This window comes from Botrytis porri (assembly GCF_014898465.1).
Source record: "Botrytis porri strain MUCL 3234 chromosome Unknown BPOR_006, whole genome shotgun sequence".
Classification (NCBI taxonomy): domain Eukaryota; kingdom Fungi; phylum Ascomycota; class Leotiomycetes; order Helotiales; family Sclerotiniaceae; genus Botrytis; species Botrytis porri.
This window is the reverse complement of record NW_024066080.1, coordinates 967,298-979,311: the sequence shown is the minus strand read 5'-3', so window position 1 is coordinate 979,311 and position 12,014 is coordinate 967,298. Positions and strand designations below refer to the sequence as shown.

The 12,014-nt window shown below is 41.3% G+C and overlaps 1 protein-coding gene across 1 annotated transcript; it reads left to right on the top strand.

Annotated features, from left to right (window-relative positions):
• Positions 1-5,124: 5,124 nt before the first annotated feature.
• On the top strand, positions 5,125-10,292 carry EAF01_004820 (uncharacterized protein; the record flags this gene model as incomplete). The annotated part of the gene is made up of 3 exons (XM_038913074.1): positions 5,125-5,189; positions 5,242-8,361; positions 8,417-10,292. 3 exons carry the CDS (start codon positions 5,125-5,127, stop codon positions 10,290-10,292), a joined length of 5,061 nt encoding a protein of 1,686 aa, XP_038771160.1.
• Positions 10,293-12,014: the final 1,722 nt, after the last annotated feature.

Here is a 12,014-nt window from a genome sequence, read left to right as displayed (position 1 = left end):
ACTGCATTGCATGAATTCTGATGGTAGCATGAGATATAAAAAGCAGGCACTTATTGTACAATTTGTAAAGAAATGTTTGATAATGAACGAGTTTGTGTTGCGAATGTGATTATATTGTGTGGATAATGAATGCTATGTATGCTATTAGGAGCTACTCTAAGTGTGTGTTATAGAAAATTATATTGTAAATAGGTATCACATACTAGTAATGCCACCTAGGAAGGTATATAAAGTTCGTTACTAGTTAGTTTGTTGATCAATTAGTCTGTTAGTCTGTAGCTAGCTAGATGGCTGAACAGATCGGTAGATGGTTAAATAGTAGGTAGAGTAGCTCATAAGTAGGTGTATAGTTAGCTAGATAGATCAATAACTAATCTATATAGTTAGCTAGCTAGTTAGTTAGTCAAGCTCTATAGCTAATTCGATAGTTTTTTTTTTTTTTTTTTTTTTTTCTTTTCTTTTCTTTTCTTTTCTTTTCTTTTCTTTCTTTTCTTTTCTTTTCTTTTTTTTTTTTTCTTTTGTTTCTTTGTTTGATTGTTTGAGTTATTTGGTTAAATTTCTAGTTTCTATCTATTTATCTATCTATCTATCGTAGGGAGTCTTGAATATATATATATGTAGGTAGGTAGGTAGGTTAAAGGTGAGTGAGTAGGTAGGTAGGTAGATGGGTAGATAGGTAGGTAGGTAGATAAATAAATAAATAGGTAAATAAGTAAGTAGATAGATAGATAGATAGATAAATAGGTAGGTAGGTAAGTAGGTAGATAAATAAATAAATAAATAAGTAAATAAATAAATAGATAAATAATAAATAGATAAATAGATAAATAGATAAATAGATAAATAGATAAATAGATAAATAGATAAATAGATAAATAGATAAATAGATAAATAGATAGGTCAGTAGGTAGGTATATATATGAGTTAGATAACAATGTGATTAGATAGGTTGATTAATCTGTTGATGAGTTGATTGTTGTTTTGAGACTGACTAGAATAAGTAGATAGGGAATAAGAGATGAGAATAGGCTTAATTCATAAGGTTTATAGTACTAATGTTAATTGGGTATGTATATGGTATACTGCTGTGAGGTATATAGTATGAGGTATGAGGTAGAGATCATATCGCGATATTTGCTAGAGGCCCAAGAAGAGTATTTCGGCTAGATGATAGTACGGTTGTTATTTGGAGGGCTGAGGGGTTGTGGTGGAGTATTGCAGGGGCTTATCATTCTGTGGGAGATGGAGGAGGCTGAGGATGAGTTTGAAGAGAGGAGACGAGTAAAAAATAGGGAATCTGTAGATGTGGGATTGAAGCGGGGTTTGAAAAGGTGAGTATATTGGGATGGGATGGGCCGGGCCGGGCTGGGCTGGTAAACATAGGATTGTAATGCGGTTTGTAGGATATCGAAGCGTTCCATTGGTAATTTGACTGGAGATAACTGTTTAGGTTGATTTTGAGGTTTGTGTTGTAGAATGGGGTAGAATTATGGTTGTGTTTTGGTTGAAGTTGAAGTTGGGATTGAGATTGATATTGGGTTGGAGTTGGGCCAACATTAAAATGGGTGGTAATGGTAAAGGTCTATGTTGGGTCGGTCTGTATGGAAACGCTGTGTATACATTCCTACCACGGCGTCAGTTTTTTTGTATTGGATAGGAATATCGAATATGGATTTTCACATATGCGCATGCGATTGTACTACAAAAATTCAGATTGAGGTTGTCATCGTATATTCTTTTTGCCTCTCTAAAATCCATATCGTGTGAAGGACTTGGGTGACCCTATCTACCAGCATTCGTGCCATAGACCGTTCGTTTCATTCTTGGACCATTTCCACAACCCAAGCGAAGTATGATGAGAGTTGTTTCTAGGGCTGCGAGAATAACTCGTCTACACAATAATGTCCCTTCCAGTTGCAACTTTCTCCGTAAAATCTAGGGTCGATGCGCTTATGAGAAACAAAGAGGTCATCTGGTGAATACTCAATGTGATATTTAGGTAATTGTTGATAGAATTGCGGATATTACATAAGTAGCAGTGATTGATCATGTGTGTGGTAATCTTTCCAGGACGAATTCCAGGTTGCATATGCAGTCATTGAGGTGTATGTCTAAGGCTCAAATAGTTAGAGTTTTGGACGGTTACAGGTCATCTCGGAGAATATCGTACGCTGTCTTGGGATGCATCGTGCCATTCGAAAAATTTAGACGGCAAAGGGAATTGTTTGAGGAAGTATGAAACGTTAACATTGGTTTGCCGTTTCATACAAGAACGGGGCCAACGGAAGGAACCGAAGGTGAGATGAGATGTGAGACATGAGTGCAAAAGTATAGCAATCAAGGAGATGTCATGGAATGTATCTCTGAATAGCACACGATTCGGTCGGAAGTCGTGAGAATATTGTCAACTTCTCAACTTGACGGCTCGGATGCCTACTTCCCACTCTCGGAACTGGCTCAACTTCTCTCAACTGATGTATAACAAAACATGGTAAGCTCTGCATTGAATTGGGCTGAGAAATGAACAGAAGTATGAAGAGTTGACAAATGATATAATGTGATATGATGTGATATCCTCTGGCCTGAGCAATTGGTTGTGTGAGTCGGAGAGACCATTTCGGACCAGTCATTCATCTACTAAGATCTAGTAATTTCTGGAGCATCTAGTAAACTTACTAGGCTTCCATCGTCGATGATCTCTATCAATGACCCTTAAGATGAATTGAACCCAAGGTGTAAGGATTTATTTTCCTCTTCAAGGCGACTATCTGTGTATGACAGGTCAAATATTAGACCTCAAATCTATCGATTGTCCAATGAAGCTGTGGGATTAATAAACAATTAACTTCTATAAGTGCCATCCATCATGTATGGCTTCGGGAGGGATCAATTTCACGAGCGAGAGCAGGTGACACCATGAAAAGCCACCAAATCGACGTTTTCCGTTACCTACGAAGTACCTAGGTATACAGAGCGTGGCATCGGGTGGTTATGACATCTGAGTCAGAGCCGTTATCACACATGGGTTTTCAGTGATGCACAGATAAGATTGATTTTTGACGAATCAGAGAATGAATAGCTTTGCTCAATATTAGGTGTTTGTGTTGTGTTGTGCAAGTAATGAAAGCAAAATTGAATCCTGACCACGATCATCGTGTCCACTGTGCAAGCCTGCAAGGTGAAAGATGCGGCTACTATTTCCAACAGCACCTTCCTTAATAGGTCGTCGGCTCAGGTCGGCCAGAAGTTTCCTTATCAGACGTTTTGGGGGATTTCGTTCCGATGAGTCATGGCGGTGTGGGTGGAAGTGTGGAGATGGAAGAGTTGGTGCAGGAATGAAGGGGTGCTACACGAAGTAGTCAGGAACCGTTGATAGCAATGAGGGTCTGAAGATGGGGGATCCTCGGGGGAGAACTGTATGTAGTATGTAATCTTACGAAGTACGGAGTACAGCTTGTGGAGAAATCGATTGATCAATCCAACAATTGTAGAAGTTAACACTTTGATTTTTGGACGAGGAAAACGGTGAGGTTCATTTGCTTCAAGGAAGAAGTAAGAAGTAAGAAGTAAGAAGTAAGAAGCAAGAAGCAATACAATCCATCCTTCGCGGGTAAGGGTTCGGTTGATGTTGTAGAATGACCAGGTAAGGTATCGTCGTTTCCACGGATAAGAGAACTAATGCCGATTTCCTCCCTGGTCGATTGATTGATTGATGACTTGACTGCCTTTGGTTTGCGGGTTAATAGCATTAGATGAATGTCCATAGATAAATGTAAGAGTCGATATCAAACTGCTAGATATCATACGGATAGCATCATAGCACACTCCACACTACATAGACACCGAAGTCATGCAAGCCGACCGAGTAGAGAATTTGGCATATTCCCCAAGGAAACATGCATGGAATCGACGGTTTGATATCCCTTGGCCAAAGTATACGTATGTCAATGGTGACGAGGGTGATGAGAATACCATAGCAACAAAATGAGTGTTTTGATGAAAAAATCTAAAATCTAAAATGTATTCAACGTTCCAAGAAGTTCCCTGTTGGCTTCCCGTTGAGATGTTAACCTTTCCCGCATCGTGAAGTATGTACCTAGGTAGGCGAGCTAGGTACAGATGTATGTATGTACCAGGTCCACGTACATACAAAGGTATTGCGGTATGGTTCTTGTGTGGTTCTTGTGTGATTATTGTATGGTTATCGTAGAATATAGCCATTCATTGATTGGTTTCCGAAGACGGAATTGATATATTTATAAGTATGATGAATGTACTTTCGGTAGACTGTACTCTGTGCTATATAAGACTACTCCTTATTATAAAACTACTCGATACTATTGCAATTTCTACTAACAAACCTCTGGGGCAATATTATCTAAGTGGGACCAAAAAGAGTTGGGTGGCTCGAGGGTGGATGCAGATAACATAACATAACATAACAACAGAACAGAACAGACGGTACAAAGTACATACTCTGTATGGTATATGCTTAAACTCTTTTAGCAGTGAAAAAGTATAAGATCACAATAGCACAGACAGAACAGAGTAGACGGTAAAGGCGCAAGGTGAAAGGGTAAAGAAAGGTATGCAATCAGTCTCTTTTTCCTCCATCACAAATCACAAAGCTCTGCTCTTCTCTTCCAACATCCCAAACTCTTCAACTCTCCAACCCTCCAACTCTCCAACTCTCCAACTCTCCAACTCTCCAACTCTCCAACTCCCACCTCCCGTCTTTCATCCTCCATCCATCCTCAGATATATACAACTTCATCTTCTTCCTCTCCCACCATAACTTCCGAGTATATATCTCCAATAATATATATATATATCTATATATATATATTCACTCGGAGAACTGGTAGTGAACTATCTAGGTGCTTCTTTTTCTTCGTCTTTTTCTTCTGCTTTCTCTTCTACTTTCTCTTCTCCCATCATATACTACAGTTTTATACTCTCGGTTTAATCTATTTACCTCTTTTGTTTTCTCCCACCGAGGCCATTGTCTATAAACAGGAAATAATTATTTTACTTGATTAGCCAATTCAATGATACCTTAAAAAACTACCTCCACACAATACGTTCGAGACGTTTCCATCGCCATCCTACCGTTCACACTCAATCATGTTGGGTAAATGCAGTGGGCCTATATGGCAAATCGATGATTTCACAAACTGTGTACAGAGAGAGTAAGTGGAAGCCGTCAGTCTGCTGCTGGGCCCGAAGACTAACCGCAAAAAGTTATCTGAAAGTACTGTTCCCGTTAATAGTCATCGGTCTCTCGTTCCTCATCTTGATAATATCCGCGGTCCGCCGGAAAGTAAAGTTAAAACAGAAACACAAGTATCGACAACTGCGAACTGGATCAATTGACCGTACGACGATCAGTGGCAATGGATTCAATCATCATAATGGGGAGGCAATCGCAAACGGAAACGAGCACACCGCTGTCGACGAGGAAGACGAGGGGTTGACGATAAATGGCGGTGGACGATTGGTATTGACTAAAACGACTACCCAAGGATCGGTTGCTGCCATTGATAGTCCCAGAGGCCAGAACACCTTGACGGTTATTGAGCTCCTTGCGATCACAGTAGAGCTTGGTATCCAGATCGCAGTTTTCGTACTCGGCGCATATGGTTCAAAGGGGGTTGTGGCCGCCACTGCTGGAATCTTCACCTGGACCTACATTTTAATACTTGCAAGTTTGAGATTTGCTTTCTCCGATACGAAATGGAGAGTCCCAAAGATTTGGAATCATACGGCTGCTCTATACACTGCACAATGGCTTTTCTCACTGGTTATATTCCGCTCCGTAATCATCCATCCACGTTCCAGGGTCAGCCAGGGACTTATCATCTCGGATTTCGTCCTCTCTTCGTTCCTTTTCGGACTCGCAATAACTACGCGCAAGGGCAACAAGGCTGTGGTATTGGAGTGGGAAGGAGATATTCAACCCTCAAGAGAGCCATTGGCCAGCTTGTTTTCTATTGCTACCTTCGCATGGGTCGATGCTATTGTTTGGCACGGCTACATCAACACCTTCGAAATTGCAGATGTTTGGAACCTGATGCCAAAGGACAAAGCGGCAGCCGTTTTGGAAGACTATAGACTACTGAAAAAGACATCGGCCTTGGTATGGCATTTGATGCGCTACTTTAAAGGTCTTCTTACTATACAGTGTGCTTATGCCGTGTTTTCCGGACTTTTCAACTTTGCACCTACATTACTGTTGAAAGCTATTCTTGAATACATCGAAGATCCAGACTCGGCGCCTCGCAATGTCATCTGGCTATACGTCATTCTTCTTGCCTTTACAGATATTCTTCGCTCGCTCGCTGATCAACAAGCCCTATGGATTGGCCGCAAGATCTGTATAAGGCTCAGAGCAATCATTATTGGTGAAATCTACGCTAAAGCATTGAGAAGAAAGGCTGCATCAGGAAGTGACTCTGTTCTTGGCGCAAAGAAAGATCTTAAGGATGTAGAGAAGCCTAGCTGGTGGCGAAGATCGCTTGGAAAGAAGAAGGGTGAGCAAACTTCTAATGCCGCACAACCTCCACCAGCTACTGCAACTGGGGCTGGAAAGAAGACAGATGAGCAAGCTAATGTTGGTACCATCATAAATCTCATGTCTGTTGATTCTTTCAAAGTCAGCGAAGTCACTGCGTATCTTCACTTCCTCTTTGCTGCTGCTCCAACCCAATTGATCGTAGCTGTGTATCTGCTCTATCGTATCCTCGGAAAGAGTAGTATTCCAGGTCTCGTTGTCATGGCTATTCTTCTCCCTGTGAATATTGGATTCGCTCGTGGCTTTGGAGCTGCCCAGAAAAAGATTATGGCAGCTACCGATAAAAGAATCCATACTACCAATGAAGTCCTAGAGAATATTCGTATCATTAAATACTTTGCATGGGAAAAGCGCTTTACTGATATTGTCAATGATAAGCGAGCTGATGAGTTGAAAGCATTACGCTTAAAGTACATCATCTGGGCTTTCGCTGTTGCTGTGTGGAACACGGTGCCGGTAGTTATAACTTTCTTCTCGTTTCTCTATTATACAGTTGGAGAGAAGAAGCCGCTTTATCCTTCCATCGCATTCACAGCTATCTCACTCTTTAATATTCTTCGAGTTCCTCTGGATCAACTGGGCGACATGATAGCTCATGTTCAGGAAAGTCAAGTATCAATCAATCGAGTAGAGGAATTCTTAAACGAAGACGAGACTGAAAAGTACGATCAGCTCTCACACGATAACTTGGATGAGGATGGCAATCAAATGATTGGATTCAAGAATGCCACTTTATCCTGGGGTGGCAAAGAAGCCTTCACTGACGAAGATACCTCGACCGCATTCCGAATGATGGATTTGAATGTCAAATTCGAAATTGGTCATTTGAACATCATTGCTGGACCCACTGGATCTGGAAAGACGTCGCTCCTGATGGCTCTTCTCGGCGAGATGGCTTTAATCAAAGGAAAGGTGTTCCTACCTGGCGGTTTCAGTCGTGAAGATGTCCGACCCGACCCCGAAACAGGTCTCACCGAAACAGTCGCTTATTGCGCTCAACAACCTTGGCTCGTAAATGCTAATATCAAGGAAAACATCTTGTTTGCTGCTCCACTGGACGAACAAAGATACAAGGATGTGATTATTGCTTGCGCTCTGGAACGTGATTTAGACATTCTGGATGATGGCGATGAAACACTTGTGGGCGAAAAGGGCATCAGTCTTTCCGGTGGCCAAAAGCAACGTATCTCTCTCGCAAGAGCTCTCTACTCTAACTCCAAACATGTACTCCTCGATGATTGTTTGAGTGCTGTGGATTCACATACTGCCAAGTGGATATTCGATAATTGTATTCGAGGACCATTGATGCTTGATCGCACATGCATCTTAGTCACGCATAACTTATCTCTCTGTGTTCCTCACTCTCGATATGTTGTTTGTCTCGAAAATGGTAGGATCACCGAACAAGGATCCGCAGATAAGGTGATAGCTTCAGGGAAATTAGGAGAGGAAGTTACTAAATCACGTCCTGCTTCTGCTCTTCACTCACGAATCCCATCTCGAGTCCCTTCTAGCATCGGTGAGGAGAGCAACGAAACTCTCATTGAAGACCAATCTACAAATGGTAAGCCGGATGATGCAAACGCAAAACCAAAGGCAAAGAGATCCAAGGAAAAGAAAAACGCCATGGCCGAAACAAAGGCAGAGGGTGGTGTTAAATGGAGAGTCCTCGTATTGTACTTGAGAGCCATGGGCCCTTGGTGGTTCTGGGTCCTCGCTGTCATGGTCTTTGGAGTTCAACAAGTTGGCGCTCTTGGGGCCAATATATGGATTAAGCAATGGGCAAATCAGTAAGTTATAAAACGCTCACTTGTCAACTATCGACTGATGCTAATGAACCTATAGATATGATGTTGAAGCTGTCCGAACCAAATATCACCTATCCGCAAACAATTACATTGGCAATACCATCTCTACCATTCAAGTCGCGAGCTCAAAGTTATCTCAAGTTCAACCATACTTCGACCCTACCAAGACTTCAATTGTGGCCAAGTTCGCTCCAGATGTTGATGTTGGATTTTATCTTGGAGTTTATGCTTTGATTGGTATCGCATGCATGTTGATTGCCCTCTTCAGAGATTTCTGGCTCTTCTTTGGTTCTCTTACTGCAAGTTGGAAAATCCATGAGAATTTGATGAAATCTGTCACCCGAGCAAAATTTAAGTTCTTTGACTCGACTCCATTAGGTCAACTTATGAATCGATTTAGTAAGGACTTGGAAGCTGTCGATCAAGAAGTTGCACCTATCGCCATTGGAGTTATGGCATGTGCCTTGGCTATTATTGTGACGGTCGCTTTGATCACTGCTATCACACCCGGATTCTTGATTGCAGGTATATTCATCAGTGCCATGTACGTCTTTGTTGGAAAATTCTATCTTCGATCGTCAAGAGATTTGAAGAGGATCGAATCAATTCAAAGAAGTCCATTGTTCCAGCAATTTGGAGAGACACTCAATGGAGTCACCACTATCCGAGCTTATGGTGATGAGAAAAGATTTGTTCGAGACAACATGTTACGAATCAATACTCACAGTCGACCATTTATCTATCTTTGGGCAGCAAATCGATGGTTATCATTCAGGATTGACTTGGTTGGTGATCTTGTCGCATTCTTCGCAGGTGCATTCATTGTCAGTAGTATCGGTACTATTGATGCTGGTTCGGCTGGTCTTTCCCTAAGTTATGCCATCAGTTTTACGGAGAATGTTCTTTGGATGGTACGACTTTATTCTATGAACGAACAAAACATGAACTCTGTAGAGCGAATCAAGGAGTATTTGGATGTCGAGCAAGAAGCAGCAGAGTATATTGAAGAAACAGAGCCTGCTAAAAACTGGCCAAGTCAAGGATCTGTGGAATTCATTAATTACACCACAAGATATAGGGAAGATTTGGATCCTGTATTACGAAATGTCAGTTTCAAAATCCGACCTTTGGAAAAGGTTGGTATCGTTGGTCGTACAGGTGCAGGAAAGAGTTCTCTTGCTCTGGCTTTATTCCGTGGTCTTGAGGCCGAGGAGGGAAAGATTTTGATTGATGAAGTTGATGTTGGTCTTATTGGTCTTCGTGATCTTCGCGAGAGAATAACCATCGTACCACAAGATCCAACGCTATTTACAGGTACCATTCGAAGTAATTTAGATCCTTTCAACCTCTTTACAGATGAAGATATCTTTACAGCTTTACGAAGAGTTCACTTGATTGGACCTGTAGGAACATCGACCGCTCCTTCCACACCAGGTGTCTCACGACCACCATCTATTGATTCATTATCAGGCTCTACAACCACCAACAACAAAAATATCTTTTTGAACCTCAATTCTACCGTCACAGAATCCGGAAACAATCTCTCACAAGGTCAACGACAACTTCTTTGTTTAGCTCGCGCTTTACTTAAACAACCTAAGGTTCTCATGATGGATGAAGCTACTGCTTCTATCGACTACACCACCGATGCCAAGATTCAAGAAACGATAAGAGAACTCAAGAGTACGATTATCACGATTGCGCATCGTTTACAAACGATTGTGGATTATGATAAGGTGTTGGTGCTGGATAAGGGAGAGGTGGTGGAATATGCTCATCCGCATGAGTTGTTGAAGAAGGAAGGGAAAGATGCTATTTTTAGAGGAATGTGTGAGACGAGTGGGGATTTGGAAGGGTTGAAGGTGGCGGCGAAAAAGGCTTGGGAGGCGAAGAGATTGGTGGATGATGAGTAGAGAAAGAGGGAAGTGAGGAGTGTGGAGGGAAGGATGTAGTATAGTGCATTTTGGAGAAAGGAGAAGAACTATACATAATTTTTTTTTCTTTTGTGGTAAATAAATAAATGCATTGGGTCTTTGAATATCTGTAGATGGGTTGTTGGGCTTGGTTGGTTATTTGCATTTGGGATCGGTGGTGGTGGGTGGTAAAAAATTACTTATTTGGGCTGCTGTGAGTAGATTAGGTTGTGGTTGTGGTTGGGGAGGTTGAGGTGGGAGGGTTAGTGAGGTACATACATATTTTGTAATAAAAAAAAGAGAGAGAAGGTGGTGAATACATGAGTATTAAAATTGAAACTATTTCAATCCTTGATATCATCGAGTGATTGGTTGGATGTTGTACTCTGTTCTTGGTCTTGGTCTGTGGAGATCGATGGATGAGGAAAGAGGTAGAGGTAGTATTTGGATTATTGAAGTATTGTATGTAGGTATAAATTTATGTATATTCTCTGCGTAGGTAGGTATATCAATGTCAATGTTAATGAGAATGAGAATGAGAATGTAGATAGGAAGATGTCATAATGTGTGAGATAGGAAGAGTTCTCTATCCTTATTCACGTTCTTAACCTTGTCTGCGGATCTGAGGGGGGAGGGGGGAAGACAGAGGGATTAAGGGAGGAGGGCGGGGGTGGCAGGAGGACTAAGATAGGAGGGAGGTGAGAGGAAAGGAAAGGAAGAGGGAGGAAAGGAAAGGAAAAGGGACTCAAAGAGAAGGTAGAGACTACGAGAGGGATTATCTATAGATATGTGGAGGTGAGCAGATAGTAGAGTAGATAGGTGAGTGAACAAACAAAACCAAGTCCGTGAGTGAACAAAATTAAATAATTAAACAAGAAAGTAAGTGAAATCAACTTTATATATATATAAATCATCCCCCTGTATCTGAAATCTGACACAATGAGTTTACCGGTATCTGGTGAGATGAATCTTGGGAGGTGAAATGAGATGAGATGAAATGATACGGCGAAGCTTATGAGGTATTTATATATTTCAGTTCGGTTCTGAGACATGAGAGGAGGAGGGTTAGATTTTTGGGGGAAAAGGGGGACGGATATTAGAAGTGCGGGGAAGGTGAGGAGGGAAGGGGGGGTGGCTATTGGAAAATGGTAATCGTTGCTACAAAAAGGAAGAGGAAGAGGAAGGAAGAGGTAGATCTAATTGTATTCTTCGTGGAAACTTTCCTTTCTTTCTTTCCTTGGAGTATTTGTATTTATATTCTTATTTCGATTTCTAATGAGTTGGGTAGGTAGGTAGGAAGATAAGATATCTAGTCCTAGAAAATGTTCTCTACAATATTCGATATGAAGTTTTGAAATGTAGATTCGCTTTTCTCTCTCTCTCTTTCTTCTGGTAAGAACAAAAGAAAAAGTCTATTTTACGAAATTTCGGAATGGGATTCTTTTTTTCTTTCCTCTGATTGATGGTTTTCATGAATATTGATTTTGATATAAATGGTATTCACTCACCCTCTCCCCTCTGGGATTAAAACCCCGCCTATCTCACTTCTTCTGAATCCTGATACCTGCTCGCTCAATCATATTTCGTGCAATCAAGGACCACAATGCGTAGCACCGGTTGTGGCTGCGTAGTCATTAGCAGGGTGACGATTAAGCTGTAGAGACCTTATTTTGGGGGAGGTAGCGTTATTTTCTTGCTTTTTTAGGTCATCTTTGTGCGCTT